This window comes from Saccostrea echinata, unplaced genomic scaffold (assembly GCF_033153115.1).
Source record: "Saccostrea echinata isolate AGI-Se365-2 ecotype Australia unplaced genomic scaffold, CSIRO_AGI_Sech_v1 ptg000054l, whole genome shotgun sequence".
NCBI classification, from domain to species: domain Eukaryota; kingdom Metazoa; phylum Mollusca; class Bivalvia; order Ostreida; family Ostreidae; genus Saccostrea; species Saccostrea echinata.
In genome coordinates this window covers 15,916,515-15,934,219 of record NW_026889803.1, presented here as the reverse complement: position 1 = coordinate 15,934,219, position 17,705 = coordinate 15,916,515, and the positions used below count along the sequence as shown (strand labels likewise).

General features: G+C 32.6%; 2 protein-coding genes across 2 annotated transcripts in view; one reads left to right on the top strand and one right to left on the bottom strand.

Moving 5' to 3' along the window:
- The window catches only part of LOC133171732 (twisted gastrulation protein homolog 1-A-like), a 403,867-nt gene that overhangs the window by 77,229 nt on the left and 308,933 nt on the right, over positions 1-17,705 (bottom strand). The window lies entirely within an intron of this gene.
- On the top strand, positions 4,104-14,797 carry LOC133171733 (uncharacterized). Its single transcript, XM_061306527.1, has 4 exons — positions 4,104-4,306; positions 5,225-5,293; positions 11,922-12,020; positions 12,693-14,797. Exons 1-4 carry the CDS (start codon positions 4,193-4,195, stop codon positions 12,810-12,812), a joined length of 402 nt encoding a protein of 133 aa, XP_061162511.1. The 5' UTR covers positions 4,104-4,192; the 3' UTR covers positions 12,813-14,797.

The window sequence follows — 17,705 nt, the reverse complement described above, 5'->3', positions numbered from 1 at the left end:
TTGAAAATCTTCTCTGCTCCTGGGCATTAAATAAAGTAACTTAGTACATAGTTATGATGAGCAAGAGTGCCTCTTCCAAAATTTTGAATTTCATGGCCCTTGGGTCAGGGGTTCTGGTGTTAGGGCAGGGCTCTATTGATTATATAGTAGAATTGCATTAATTCTTTGAAAATCTTTTTCTCTGCTCCTGGGTATTAAATAAACTAACTAAGAACATAGTTATGGTGAGCATGACTGCCTTTTCAGAAATTGTTTCATGGCCCTTGGGTCAGGGGTTCTGGTGTTAGGGATGGGCTCCATTGATTATATAGTAAAATTGCATTAATTCTTTGAAAATCTTCTCTGCTCCTGGATATTAAATAAACTAAGTACATAGTTATGATGAGCATGGCTGCCTCAGAAATTATGAATTTAATGGCCTCTGGGTAAGGGGTTCTGGTGTTAGGGCGGGGCTTTATTGATTAGATAGGGAATTGGCATGAATTCTTTCAAAATCTTATGTGCGCCTGGGTATTTTTCAAACAAAGGAAGTGCATGGTTATGATAAGGAAGAATGCCTCATGGCCTTTGGGTCAGGGGTTCTGGTGAGGGGGAAAGAGCTCTATTGATTATATATAGTGAAAATGCATAATTTCTTTCAAAATATTTTTTCTACTACTGGTTATAAAGTAAAGAAACAAGTGTATAGTTATAATGAGAAAGGGTGCTTCTTCCAGAATTGTGAGTTCGTGGCCAATGGGTCAGATGTTCTGGGTAAGGATGGGGCTTTATTTATTTAATTTTATGGTGAAAATGCATTTCTTTGAAAATCATCTATGCTTCTGGGGATGTTCAAGGCAAACAGAGTAAAAGTTTTAATATGCAAGGGTATTTTTACCAGATTTTTGAACACCTGGACCATTTAGTCAAGTGTTCTAGTCCTGGCCAGGGCTCTATTAACTTGTATTCTGCTGAGCAAAGTTATTCCCCTTTGCCATTCACCTTTGATAATTAATCAATGTAAATAATGTATTTGAAAGCTTAATAGAATAAGAGAATTATGCAAGATAATTTATTGTATAATGAAAATGTACTTTCATAGATTTAATGACTTGGAAAGTCAGATAGGCAGATAGATACTAGACCAATTATTTTGTTGATGCTAATCATACTATTTTTCTTGCTTTTGGGCAACAAAGCTTCATTTTTCAGTTTATGGATCCTCTAAATTGTTGTTTTGTACTCAGGTGACCGTTAAGGCCCTTGGGCCTCTTGTATAAAAACACATTGTGAGCTCAATTTTAGCCTAATTTCCATGATAAAAGACAACTTACTTATGCGGAATGATTAAAATTTTCTTTCCTTAAAAGGCTAATGATGAGATGAGATCGAAGGATCGATGTCGGATAAAAACTAAATTTAAATAGTTGAGTGGGGTGGGTGTCTGGGTTTGTCAAGAGCCCCAAATGTTTTTGTAGTCCGACATCCATAATTACAAGTGCATATTATATGAGACTTTATCTTATTTGGTGTTTGAAATTACTTTTTATTAATAAACAAAAGAAGTATAGGTTATTGAAAGTGTTTTAAATACTAGTAGTTATTTGTAGCTCATTTTTATTGATATAACATCACAAAATGATTTTTTTTTCACTTTCTTCACATGATTTCAAAATGAATTTATCTGTAGGCGATATGGTGATATCAAACGTTATATATGAAGTCGAGTGACGCCAATTTGTTAAGAAATTATTTTCAGGTTAAAATTTTGCCTCGATGATTTCATAAATTATTCTCAATGATCAGAGTATAATGTTGATTAGGGGCGAGATTAAACATTCGATGTTCAGCAAACATTAACTAAAAATTCACATTTTTATAATGACCCCCTCCCCCCTCCTCCAACTAAATGTGATGAATGTTGATTGAAATTTTTATTCAGTATAAAATATGTTAAATAAAGGTGCAATATTTTTCGTAAAATGGGTTTTTCAATTAAATGTGGTAAAAAAATAAATCATTTTAAGTACATTTGTGTGAGTACGTATTTTAGTGCTATCAATAATTGCTGTAGATACTGTTGATTCCTTATTTTTCGCTAGTACTTATTATAGCGAAATGGCTCTTTAACGTCAAATCGCGAGAACAATAATTCGCGAGTGGACGGTTGATCAAGAGACATTGATTTCGGCACCATTAAAATAAAAGCGAAATTATTCGATGATTAATTCCTCGCATACGTTTAGGAATCTAGTGAAAAAGGTTATGATTGATTGTATGTTGTTTTACGTCCCATTCGAGAATTCCTCACTCATGATAGAGACGTCATCATTTATACCGGCGAAGGGCTTCAAATTCTACCTGTACTCGATACTCGGGGCCATTGAGCAGTGGGGGGTTCTGTATCCAGCCAACGCCTTCCGTGACAAGGGACCTCGGTTTTTAAGGTCTCGCCCGAAATACCCGTAACTTTCACTTTCAATGCCGGGCGATTGGCGAAGGAACAGTCACTACCAGTACCTATGTTGGCGCGGCGCTGCGAACGAGAATCGAACCCGGATCTCCCGATCATGAAGCGAACACCTCTTATGATGGAAGATATTATTGATATTCAAAAGTCATTTGCACTGTATAGAACTGTAAATAGTAAAATTTATATAAGGAAACAACTGTATGATGCCAAACAGAAGTTTGGATTTCAGACTTGGAATATAGGATTCTCCTTAGAACAATGCTCTTGAATATTTAACAAAATTACCAACTATTGGTGCATGGTCGGATTTATTGGTTTTAATTCTCTCAGTGAATTACCTGTAATCTACCTTTTATAGGTGTCAGTTTTGAAGATATCAAAGGTACCAATGTACCTTATCCCTTAGGTTCAGTATTTCCATTTACGATTTCTTGCTATAATTTTTGTGAATAAAGGCACCCTTGTTCCTCCCATTTAATCCTTACTCCCACCCGATCCTCAATTTCTTCTCCACTCCCTTCTCACATGCACACCCCCTTTTGTCACCCCCCTCAAGCCCTTTCTAGCTCCACTCTGATAAGGTAAAATTGAAAAGCAAACTAATTACTAATATATTATATTATATTATATTATATTATATTATATTATATTATATTATATTATATTATATTATATTATATTATATATATATATATATATATATATATATATATATATATATATATATATATATATAAAACTTGAGATATATTGGAAGGAATACTTTCAAATACAGTTTACGGAATTTAATTACTGTTCCAGCTGTTGCAGAAAAAATGCGTAAAGCGCGTACGTTATGTAATTTTTTTCTGCAATAGCTTAATTCCCTTACTAACAAACAAACACATTTTATTTTTTATATTTATATCTGTACAAATAATCATTTGAAGTAGGATTTACAAGTAGATGAAATAGTGTATTATTGATATGTACGCCATTGTACGTTTCATTAATGGAACAGCCACCGCTCAAGAATTCTATACAGGTGATATGCTTATTGCTGTTTACTGACTGATAAGCGGCAATGGTTTTCTTAAGAAATAAAGGAGAAAATAGCAAATATTTCAAACATGTTGAATCATGAGTGTGTAAAATGTAGGCGGGAATAGGGAGGTAGCATTCGCAGTTCTTTATAGGATGGGGGTAAATGCAAAATTTATCTACCTAGTAAATTCAAAATTAAAATGATACTACAAATACAAATACAGATGAAAAATCTAAGACACGTTGAGACGGGCTGCATGAGAGTGCAGGATGGACAGAAATGGGGTGGGTGGGTGTTAAAAGTAAATATACAAAGTATATATAATCTACAGGAGTTAAATAACCCCACCCAAACCCCTCAAAATGCTGAATCTGTTAGTCTAAAAAAAAACATGATAGTAGTAAATACATGTATATAACGAGTCCTGTCTACATAGATTGATCAAATTAGGGTCCCTGAGAAGAACCTCATTCGAAAGGGGTCATAATTAGTCAAAGAGTATTAACATTACTTTGAACTTGATAAACATTATGCTATCCGATCTAAGAAATAGTGTGATTCGATTGAACCACTACTCCATAAATATCGAATTTTACAGTGTACTAGTTGTCTAAATTCCGTACTTCCGGATTTATACGCGCCATCTAGGATAGATCCAAAATTGTTCTGAAAGTTTCGGTAGATAAAATAGTGCTTTCAGCACAACACAACACACAATGAACCCGAATTTTCAAGACATAGGAACAGCTTTTGTAACAGCCTACTACCAGGCCTTCGACAGTTGTGGAAATTCTGAGGAAAGGGCCGCCAAACTGTCACAGTTCTATCATGTGAGCAAGCATATAGACTATAGAGTCGTGTTTGCTTGTGGAATACAGTCTTATTATCATAACTTAAGTACCATAATAAGAAGTGTAGGCATAAAAGTCATACCTTGCTTTGTTTTTCACACATATTTTAAAAGCAGCCTGTTTCGTCCATTTTTGGTTAATTTGGAAAAATAACTACATTTTCTAAGTTAAACTGCTTGTTTTTGGCTGTGATTTTAGGTAATAAAAAAACCCCCCTACTAAATAGGTTCAATAGACGAAAATATTATTAAAACTCTCAACTAACCTGTTAAAATAGTAACTGATGTCATAATAACTACATGTAATATGTTGACGGTGCGACCAATGGGACGAGTACAGTTGTGTATATATACTGGATAAGATCCGCCTTGAGATCTGCATCAAACCGCATGAGACATTTGGAACGTCTAGACTGTGAGGTCACATGATGTCGTATGTTAGCTGTATTTCCATAACGAAGTCTGAAAAGTGCAATTTTTGACAAAGAATGTTTAATCTACTATCTGTATAAGCAATATCCATTAAATTAAAGTGAGTTTATTTTTTCGTGAATTTAAATTATTAATTAATGAAGTTACCAGCCAGATGCAATCACACTGCATCATGGGTCTCAAGGTAACAGCAGAAAAAATTCATTTGAATCAATTATACAGTCTGAATTTTCTCTTCTTCCAGGCTTGTAGTAAGAGCTCGCTCGCTGCGTGCGCTATGATTGCCAAATTTTATTCTTCGTATATTCTATGTAGATTTTAGTTTACCACTAGTTTATAGGTGCATCAATATATATATATATATATATATATATATATATATATATATATATATATATATATATATATATTTATCCTTTTAAAGTTTGAGTTCTAGTGTCTTAAATGTCATTTGATTTCATTTCAGCCTGAAGCTTTAATGATATTTGAAGATGATCAAAAACAAGGCAAAGAAGCAATTTGTGAAAAAATTAAGGTAATGACAGGTAGCCCAAGGCAGTAAAATACTGTACTACTAACTTCCTGTTTATTGATATGTCACGAGGAAGACCGAATCATTGAGGGTCATATCAGAGTTGGGCCAGAATTGAGAATATATTGTATGTGTTCTTAAAAAAGTGGGCTTCATATTTTAGCGGCTTTTGCACAGACAACAATGCACTAATTCATGAATACTGTCAAGAAACCATTTATAAATAGAATATACGGTACGGACATGTATAGCACTAATTCATGATTTTGCCAACAACTCCATACCCAGTGATTGCGCTAAATTTTGAATACGCCAATTTATGTACATGTACAGTAATTTATATTTTCATTGATGATAAGCCATTCAAAACACACTATAAATGCAAGTATGCTATTTACTATCATCTGATTGCTTAAACTAAAGGTCACCTTAAGGAGGAATGCCACACCAAAAATGTATTTTATAGACCTTTAAGACATCCCTGATAAGTAGTGGTTTCAGCATTAAAAGGTCAATGTTAGCTCTCAATTATTTAATAAGAATTTTTTTCCTATTTTTCATAGAAAATGAAAAAAATGTTTTATTTGCTAATAAGATGCTTTAGGGTTAAAAATTTCCTGTTAATAAATGCATGATATGAATGTCTAATAAAATATGATAATAAAGGCTGGATAGACATTTTAATTTTTTAAATAAAAAATAATTTATGAAAATAAAATACATAATTTGTAAATATTTTTTAAATCTATGGTTAAAATCTTCATAATACTAGTCACAACTAGGGAGAATATCTTAGGCAATCATATTTTAACAAGAAATTGAAATAAAATTGCGAAATTTTAGAAGAAATAATTTTTTTGATTTTGGCCAATCCCGATCAAAATTAAACTGATCCCAACCAGAATTATGTAATAATTGGAAATAGATAGCATTTTTACAAGAATACTAGTTTGTTTAGGTGTAATACAGGTTAAAAAGTAATTGAACTTGATAATCAAATAGATTTCTCAGTGGTGAATACAAAAAGAAGCAAGTGAATTATTATTTTATTTATTTTGTGTTAATTTTGATCGGGATCAGATTAATTTTGATCGGGATTGGTCAAAATATTAAAATAATTATTTTCCCTACAATTTCTCAATTTCATTTCAATTTCTTTTTAAAATATGATTGACTAACATATTCTCCCTAGTTGTGACTAGTTTTATTAAGATTTTAACCATAGATTTAAAAAATATTCACAAATTATGTGTTTTATTTTCATAAATTATTTTTTATTTAAAAAATTAAAATGTCTATCCAGCTTTTATTAACATATTTTATTAAACATTCATATTATGCATTTATTAGTAGCAAATTTTAAAACATTAAGCATCTTATCTGCAAATAAAACATTTTTTTCACTTTCTCTGAAAAAATGCAAAAAAATTCGTATAAAATAATTAAAAGCTAATATTGGTCTTTCATTGCTGAAACCATAGTTTAAAAAAGAATTCTTAAAGACCTTCTACCATAAGTTTTGGAAGATAAGACGATACTTTTTTTCTCAGAACCGCTGGGGTCGTCCTATTTAACGAATCGACCTATCTAATGCTCAAGTTTACGAAAAATGCCTCCAAATCAGTAAATTTACGTCAATTTTAAAGCAAATCTGTGCCATTTTGGTATCTTAAAAAAATATTTTACCGAGAAAAAAATAATAAACAATAAAGAATTAAATATTTATTCCATTGATTTCTTACAAAATAAGGTCCATTAAATATCCGTCGATGTACAAAAAAAACTTATTGCTGGTATATCATCTAGTAATTAATGTCTCAAAGTATATTTACAACATGCTGTGTCCATCTTGTGAAGTTGGAAGTCGCAATCATTTACTAAAAAGAAAACCGCAGCCGTATCAAAATTTAAAATACGGAAGAGTTTTCACAATCGCAATTGTAATCTTTTTTTACCATTTATTTGTAACGATTAATTGAAATAGTATGCCTAAATATTTGTTCATTGTCTTGTGATATTCATTTAAATGTAAAATGCGTGAAGTAAATTGTTGCCAGTAAATTCCTAAATTTATTTACCAAATATACCGCTCGAATAACTATTTTGTTTTATATCTTAATTAATTATAATAAAACGAACTTATCTTGAATACACTATTATATGTTTTTGGAAGTTATAAATTCATTTATTCACGATACGTTATTTTTTATTCACAGTTTGGTTTTTTTTTTTTTTTTATGTTTTACAAAATAAATATTTTTTTTTTAAATGACAGAATTGAAAGCTTCCTCGTATTCAAGGGGTACACTGAATTATACAAAGATTGGCTTCTAATAGAATTTTAATTGTCTGACAGATAAAGGGATATACACTGTGTACACAAAGGTGTTAACACCTGTGTTGGTTAAAACACCTGCGGGGCATGATTAACAGATCCACGTGCCGTTACAGGGGTATTAGTGCTCTACATAATTGAACAAACAAAACTGTGAAATTCTTGATGACTGTTAAATTGCGAATGTACTCTCAATTAAATTTATTTTTACAAAATTATAGCATGTTAATATGATTAATTTCATTTGCGCACTGTTACATGTAATAGTCATTTGCGTGTTTTAGCAAATCCCTGGACAAGAAAATATAAAAATGGCGGTCATCGAAGTTAATTTTTTACCCCGGTAAATAATGTTGGAATAAAAGAATGTGTCCACGATGTTCTAAAATGGAAATGATTATTGTTTGATTTCGGGTATTTCCCTAATTATAGCTGTTTCATACTACCGTATTTATGTGTTTAACGACAGAGTCAAACTACGACGGCATTGAACAGGCAAATTGGAGAAAATACGTTATATCACAATTCAAGGAAGTTTTAACTACGTTTGTATAAAACACTATTAAAATACTGTACTCATAAAAATAATGGTTTATTTTCTCAATACGTTAATATCACGGGTTACGTTAAAGAGGTTTACATGTTCTGATACGTAGTATCTACGTAAGAATCTCTAGAAATCGATAAACAAAGCCTCGTCCTTTCTTCCGAATCGTCTTATCTAAGGATTTTTTAAAAATTACGGCTGAAAATGAGCCTTTCGACCTATACACCCCATCGACATATACCCCAAAACTTATGGTAAATAAAATTTTGGTATGGCATTCCTCCTTAATATATCTAATCATTCACACAACAAGACAATGAACAAAAATAATACAAAGGCCTAATTTAATTTCATTGATCACATGGTAACCAGTAGCATTGTGATCTGCACTAGGTTTGCAGTGAAGAGTTGAAATTTAGGGATCAGTTTGGACCACTGACAATGAATGCTTTATTGATCCACATTGAAATCTGAGATGTTCAGTAGATTGAAATTTAAAGTCATTGAAAAGAACAAGGTTCACTTAGGGCCTTTTTTGGCCCTGTGAATTTCAGAAAAACTGAAACTGCTTGGCTTTAGTTGAAAATGCATTAAATATCATTTAGACCTTTGATGACTGCGTATCTATCAAAAATGACGTAATTTTCTGGCTAGCCAATGCATTATGACATCATGAAATGCATCATTTTCCTCATATCCTGAAAAATTCTACAAAAACAGCCAATTTTTAAAGTTATTTTTCGATATTTAATATAGAGCGCAACCTCTGATCTAAAATATGCAACTATTAAATGATAGAAAAATTTCTGAGGATTACAAAACATGTTTTATTTTTTAGATCAGAGGGTGCGCTTATATTATTTCTCTTCTGTGAAAGTACTCAAATACTTGTTTTCCTTAATATTCAAGAACATTGCAATTCCATGGGGCCTGTATTCCAAGACCTTGGCTTTAAGGAGAAAATTTTTAATAGGAAATGAAAGCACTAAGTCTCTACTATATCTTGATGTTTAAAATGGAACATAAAGTGTTAGTCAATAAATTGGTATATCTACAGGGCCATTTTATGCATAAAGTGAACCTAACTCTTTATGAATTATTTTTATTAAACATTAAAAACTGCATGAATCATATCTGTATAAGAAGTCAACATTATTTTGATTGCATCTGAGGAATTTACATGAGAATGAATGTCCTGTGACACAGGTTTCCAAGGTAATGGTAGGTTCACCTGGCTTTTCACCTTTCCAAGAAATATATTATTTGATTTTGTGAAAATTGAAAGTGAATTTTTAAAATATGAATAAATTAAAGAAATGTTCAGGTAGTCTTCTCCATGTCACCCACCCTATCAGATTTAATTGCATTACATAAGCAAATGAATGCACCCCAACTTTTTTCCACCATACTGACTCCAGTAAATGCTCAGATGCAATGCAAACTTTTAAGGTGCCTTTATAAAATGTATGATTTTAACAGATATAACTAATTACCTTAATAACAAATGAAAATTGTTCCTTTCTGGCAATTCTTATTGGCTTGTTTTTCGTATTTGCTTGCCATTTGGGTGGAGAATATTTTGTCCACGAGTTTTAGTCATAAATAGCAAGTTAGGAAAAGCTAAGTTTAATTTTTAGCTCGCCTCAACGAAGTCGAGATGAGCTTATGCTATACCCCCGGCATCGGCATTAGCGTCGGCGTCACGGTTAAAGTTTTAGGAGCAAGTCCATTCCCAAGTAACTATAAGCCCTACCTGGACCAAACTTGCATGGATGATGCATCTAGGGATGGACACTACCACACTTGCTTCGGATGCTGGATCTGACCTAGATTTTTCAGATGAGTAACCAGATTAAAGTTTTTGGAGCAGGTCCATTCCCAAGTAACTATAAGCCCTACCTGGACCAAACTTGCATGGATGATGCATCTAGGGATGGACACTATCACACTTGCTTCGGATGCTGGATCTGACCTAGATTTTCCAGATAAGTGACCAGGTTAAAGTTTTTGGAGCAGGTCCATACCCAAGTAACTATTAGCCCTACCTGGACCAAACTTGCATGGATGATGCATCTAGGGATGGACACTACCACACTTGCTTTGGATGCTGGATCTGACCTAGATTTTCCAGATGAGTGATCAGGTTAAAGTTTTTGGAGCAGGTCCATTCCCAAGTAACTATAAGCCTTACCTTGACCAAACTTGCATGGATGATGCATCTAGGGATGTACGCTAACCAACATGCTTCGGATGCTGGATTCGATCTAGATTTTTCTACAAGAGTGAATTTTAGCCATATTTTAACCAAATTACCTTGGATGATGTAGCTAGAGATGGTCACTTCCAGACTTGCTTTGGATTCTGAATCTGACCTACATTTTCCAGATGAGTGACCAGGATAATTTTTTTGGAGTAGCTATTTTACATTATGGCCTGTTATGATTAAACTTGCATTGATGGTGCATCTAAGGATGAAAACTTCCAGACATACTTTGGATGTTGGAACTGACCAAAATTTTCTTGATAAGTAAACAGGATAAAGTTCCAGGGTTGGCCGGGAAATACCAGTGGTGGGAATTACCAGTGGTAAATACCGGTATTTCCCGTCCTGGGAAATGCTACAAATTTTCTCTAAACTGGTAAATATTGGGAAATACTGGGAAATACTAAGTTATTAGAGTTTTTTATTTCTCTAATTCATTCAATCTTATACAAAATTTAAAAAATAAAATAAACATAAAAACAGAAGATGAATAATATGGAATATGTCTCAAATTGCTATATAACATATTCAGAATGTATCACATACTCCAGGTCCCATACCCAAAAGCATTCTGAAACATTTCCCTGGCTGTACAAAAACTTAAGTTTTTCAATTCAAGTTTCTTTTCAGTTTTGTAAAATTATTTAGTTTATTAATTATAAATCCAAGAACAAAAAAAAACAACTTGTTTTCATCCTTCTATAAACACTGTAGTTATTACAAACAATCATGTTGTTTTAACAAATTGCTCTGGACAGTTTTGTGCTCCTGTTTTGAGAGATAATTACCTTGAGTAAAACTAAAGGCTTCTTCTTAGATTTGATATTCATACCATACGCTACATTTAAGAATTTTCTTAGATCTTTCTTTAGTTACGTAAAAACCCAATTGGGATCTTTGTGTTCATTTCATGGACCTGCATAGACTACATCTGACTCAAGCACTCATGATTGGTATATGAATATACTGTGTTATGATTACATGTATATAAAATGAATTACTTGGAAACCAGAATTTTTTAAATCGGGAACAGTGATACCAGGTAGATATCTTAGCCAATAAGGTGTACTACATGTCAATATGAATAAAATATGTACCTATTTCTTATTTCCCAGTATTTCCTGGGAAATACCAGTAATTCCCGGTAATTACCAGTATTTCCCACCGTCCTGGGAAATAGGAGTATTTCCCAGCTTTTTGCCAACCCTGGGATAAACGTTTTTGAACAGGTCTATTTCCAAGTAATTATAAGTCGTACTTTAACCACACTTGCATGGATATTGATCTTGGGATGTACACTAACTAAAAAAAGAATATGATGTAAAATTTGCCTTACTTTAAGATAACATTCGTCGAGGTGAGCTTCGTAATCTTTGATTACCTATGTTTGCTTTTGGTGAACACTACAGATTGAGAGTACATGTATATGGTTCTTCCTTGCAAATTTATTTGAAAATAAATGTTTTTTGTTTTTCCTTTCCCCCAGAGCTTACCTTTCCAGCAAGTACAACATGTGATAACCAAAACAGACTGTCAACCAACTTTGGATGGGGGAGTTTTAATTATGATCTTAGGACAATTACAGGTATGTTTGATAAAATTATTGATATTTTGAAGTGATTGAAATGTTTAGACAATATAAATCATTTGAATATGAAGCTTTGACGATCCATTGATGTTATCTGCAATCTGTATAGTTACACATATTGATAGCTTTATTTCAAGTCCTAACATTGAGGCTATAGCTCTGTTATAGGAAAATTGTAGTTCTTAATAGACTATTGGCACAAAGGTGGGGGTATTTAAGAATATATGTATATGAAAAGAAAAGTACAGGACATTAAAAGCAGCTGCAATGCATTAATCTTTAATTTAGTAGTCATGAATTTCCAATAAATTTGGTTTTTTTTTTTATCAGTTTCAAAATATAAAGTAAAATTTCTATTCTGATTAAAAAAACAAACAAAAAAAAATATTTCAGAACCAACATGACCAAAATTTGTTATTTAAGAATAAGAAATAATCATGAAATGGTTACTGAAGCGTCATAGTTCTCATGCAAAGTCACTGACCATGGTACCATATGATACCATAATAATCAACATGGTACATCTAACTATAGTTGCCAAATTTCATTGTCTCACTTTAAAAAAAAGAAACTAGAATGAACAGTTACTTTTTCCTGTAAATAAACTAACAAAAAATTCTGTAATTTTTGTGTCTTTTTCTACTCTAATAAATATATTGTCTTTTACAGGCAGATCAAGACAAACCATTAGGATTTTCTCATGTCTTTCAGCTTCGTCCAGAGGCTGGGGGAGCTTTTTTCATTATGCATGAAATCTTCAGGCTAGCAGTCTACAATTATGCAGCATGAAAAATTTCTTAATACTAGATATGAATGAAGATTCCTGGGGCATGTTTAACAAGTATAAATGAAAATTATTGCAAGAAGTATGTTTTTTTTTCTGTCCGTGGCCATCGATGTATAAAAGTGTGTTTATGCAGTTTTCTATTAATATGCATTTAATAAGTCAAGAGCTCCACTTTTTTGTGGATCTTATTTTTTTTTGAGTGTACAACCTTTTTTATGCTTTTTTTTGCCTGAAAAAATAAAATGATTCACTTTTTAAATGAATCAGATGATTGTATTAAATAATGATGTGAAACTTGTGTTTCAGCTATACAATTTGCTAATTACTGTCCTAGCACTGCATACATCTATTAGTAAAGGAGTCAATACAAATGTAACCAGCCTACAAGTATCTACACAAATCTGATAGAGAAACCATTGCATGTAAATGTTTCTAAACCCTTATCATTTACATTCAAAGATTTGGAATTAAGTTTTGTTGTGAAAGATTTTTTTTTTGTATGGAATTTTTACCTCCTTTAGGGATAGATTTATTGAACATAAGTTCCAGGTGCAAGAAATTGGTGCAGTTTGAAATATTCAGATGATACAAATTAAATACTGTGTTGTTTATAGGACATTTTCAGGAATATTTATAAATGTACTGTTAAGCGTTCAAGTAAGCCACAAGAGCATGAAAAATACAGTTGAACTTCAATATCCCGAACAGGATATATGTCAGAGTGAGTTGGAAATCCCAGCACTTTATGTATTTTAATTTCTTTATCTTGACCCCTCTGATATTGATTTTTTCCCATCAAGGTTTGACTGTATTGGAAAAGAGGATGCTTATTAGATTTGCCTTTTACTAGTAGTAGGTTTTGTAGTACATGTAATTGAAAAAAAAAAAAAACTTTGAAACTCATTGATTTACCATGATGTATAACTTTCTAGCAAGCTAAAAAATCTATTGATGTTTTATTTATTTAAATTTTTCATAAAGTCAGAGGATGGGACATGTTATAAGCGTGAAATTATATAAAAATATGGACAGTTACTGAGATGAATAAGTGTACCAGTAATTGTTTTTTTTTTGTGTTGTCAATTCAGTGTATAAAAGTAAACTAAAAAATGATGTGAAGATCAAAGATGAATGAGTTGTTTTTATTTTTAATTAGACATTCATTAAGTCAACTTTAACAATTCAAGAAATTGCTGAAAACAGATTGGGTTGTATACTTAAGTTTGATAGTTCTCTGGAGAAAACTTTTAGTAATAACTTGATAAATGGACTGATTTTAGCAGTTTGAACCTTTTATTCCAATGTACGTTGGTTGTAGATATTCTTCAGTTAAGGAAGCTCTAAACACTGCACGCTATTTGTAGGGTAGTTTTATTGAGGTAGAGTGATCTGCCCTTAGAAGAAAAAATAGTATAAATGGCTATCTACAGTTAATGACACAATTTCTTATGAATTAAAGTTATTCTTAATGTTATGTTAGACCAAGATTAAGTAATTAAATACATTATTTCCATTAATTTTCCCAATGCAAGTAAACAACAGTGATTTCTGTTCACAAATAGTTCATTGTCATTGAACATTTTTTCTGCAGAAATAAAGCAGGCACCCTATGTTGAAAATGAACTAGATACACTGAGTATGTGCACTTTTATATGATATATTTTTCTCAAAGCCCAAAAAGCATTTTTCATTAGTGTTTAGAGCTTCCTTAAAAGTAGTATTTCTACATTTAGTAATTTGGTTGTAGTGTACAAGAAAATCTTTCAAGCTCTTGAATTTAACTTGAGAAAGTGTAGTTTAAGTATTCGTTGGCTTCTTCACACAAATGATATAAGACAAAATGTATAAATGCTTTCAAAATAAAAAAAAATGTATGTGTTTGTGTAGAATATTTAGGCTTTCAGTTTGTAAACAGTATTGTTGAAATCCTGTATTAAATATGTCCTTATTGCACCACTGAAATTAATAAAATACCTAATAAAAATTACTTGTCTTGCTCTTTGAGCTGGAAAAGGAATGATCATGGAGTAAATTTAAATGTAGGATGATTGTTAGCATATTAAGTATTATCTAATACAAGGGGATCTCAAGGGAACTGTCTCTTACGAATGTGAGAGGAGAGATCAATCTAAATTATTTCAAGGAAAAGAGACGCATGGGCTAGGACTCTCCTGAGTTACAGATGAAGAATGAAACCTTTTATTACAGCCATCAATTAAAAGTTAATGGTTTCAACAATATTAATTTTAGAATAAGTTTGAGGTCAAGGTTAGAAATTGTAGTCTTGTTGTTCCTGTGGAAGTTTATTGAACATTCTTGTTACTTTGGCCCACCCTGAACCTGGGGGCTATGATTTGAACAATTTTGAATACACAACATAATACTACAGGGTATATTTTAAAATGAATACCAGGTTATTGTAACCCAGCTGCTCTTGAGAAGAAACATATTCCCTTGCTAAATTTTGACTCCTTTCCTGGCAATGCCGTGATAACTCTCCTTCTGACCCTTGTGGCTCCACCTTTGTCTAAGGCTCTTGAACACATTGAATCTGTGAGGATGCTTGTATATCATTATGTTGACTAAATATGGGTGTTTTTTTTTAAAGATCTTATACATTCCCATGTAAAACTGACTATGATTTGAACAAAGGAAAGACAGGCTTAAACCCCTTTTTGGCCCCTGGATTTGGGTATCTCTAAGAAAATTACAATAGTTCTTCATTAAAAACCTGTGGTCATCTCCAATACAAAGTGAGTATTGATTTTAAGTTGGGGGATACACAAGGGTCACACATATGCCAATTTCAGAATTTTCTCATTTTTATGCAAATTTTCATCAATTTTAAAGCCCATTTTGTTTCAGACAACAGAGCACAAGCTTGCCTATCTAACAAATTTAAATATGTCATGCACAAGTATCAGATGCATCTTGTGTATAAACATAGGTAATCAGAGATTACAGAGCTCACCTCAAGGAATGTTGTCTTTAAGTAAGGTTAAGTCCCACACTAAACTAATAATCTAGTAGTGTGCATCCCTAGATTTATGCAATTTTGGTCTGATAGGGCTTACAGTTACTTGGGAATGGACTTATCTAAAAACTTTAAACTAGTCACTCATCCAGAAAATGCAAGTCAAATCCAGCATCTGAAGCAAGTTTGAGAGTGTTCGTCCCTTGATGCATCATCCTTGCAAATTTGGTTAAGATAGGCCTTATAGTTTCTTGGCAATGGACCTGCTCCAAAAACTTTAACCTGCATGGTCACTCATCCGGAAAATGTAGGTCAGATCCAGCATCCAAAGCAAGTCCAGTAATGTGCATCCTTAGATGTATCATCCATGCAAGTTTGGTCAACATAGGACTTATAGTTACTTGGAAACAAGATCTGCTCCAAAAACTTTAACCTGCTCCAAAAACTTTAACCTGCTCCAAAAACATTAACCTGGTCATTCTTTAGCTGAAATTGCATCATCTGAAACCTTGATTGGTACAATGAAACACGCAAGAAGCATCCTCTTCGTTGAGGTGAGCTAAAAATCTCAGGCAAGCTTGTGCTCTATATTTCCCGAAGTGAAAAGTATCTCAAATTTGACAAAACTCCATCAGAATTGAGGAAATTCTGTAAAATGTCTTACTTTAGCACCCTCTTGTGGCCTCTGTGTATGCTTTGAATCAAATTTAGTGCTGATTTTAAAACATTTTTATTTAAAAATTTTAACTGCAAACATGTACTATCACAATTTTAACTGTGGTTTGATTTTTATATCAAATAATGGGCCACATTTGGCTGTAACTATACCTTGTTAGTTCACCTGAGCCAAAGGATCAAAGTGATCAAAATTTGTCTGTTGTCTGTCATTGTCTTTGTAAACTTTTCACATTTTCATCTTTTGCTCCAGAACCACTTGGCCAATTTCAACCAAACTTGGCACAAAGTATCCCTGGGTAAAGGGGATTCAAGTTTGATGAATGTTCAATAAAGGGTCATGCCCTCTTCCAAGGGAGGTAATTAAGAAATAGTGAAAAATAAGTGGGGTAATTTAAAAATCTTCTCAAGAACCACTGGGCCAGAAAAGATGAAACTTATGTGAAAGCTTTCTGGGGTAGTGTAGATACAAGTTTGTTCAAATCATGACCCCTGGGCATAGGGTAGGGCCACTTTGGCTGTTCGAAGTTTTACAAAGGAATACTTAGAAAAAATCTTTAAAATTCTTCTTCTCAAGAACAGCAAGGTCATGATTAATCAAATTTATATGGACGCTTCTTCAGGTAGTGTAGATTCAGTTTTTTTTTTTTCAAATCATGATCCCTGGGGGTAGGGTGGGGCCACTATGGGCAATCAAAGTTTTACATAGGAATACATGGGAAAAATCTTTAAAATTCTTCTTCTCAAGAACAGCAAGGCCATGATTAGTCATATTTAGATGGAAGCATCCTCAAGGAGTGTAGATTCAAGTTTATCTAAATCACGACCCCTGGGGTAGGGTGGGACCACTATGGGCATTCAAAGTTTTTCATAGAAATACCTAAGAAAAATCTTTAAAATTCTTCTTCTCAAGAACAGCAAAACATTCATTCCTTGTATTTATAGTGAAGCATTTTCAGGTAGTGTAGATTCTAATTTGTTCAAATCATGACTCACAGGGGTAGGAACTGGTCACAATGGCCAATCTAAGTTTTACATTAGAATATACGTTAAATCTTTTAAATCTTCTTCCTAAGAACCACAAAACCATGTTTATCATATATGTATAAAAGTATGTTCAGATTCAAGTTTGTTCAAATCATGACACCTAGAGGTAGGGTGAGGTAGTGGGTAGGGTGGGGCCACAATATATTATCTTAACTTCACATAAGAATATATTGGGAAAAAGTCCGCTGATAGAGAACAG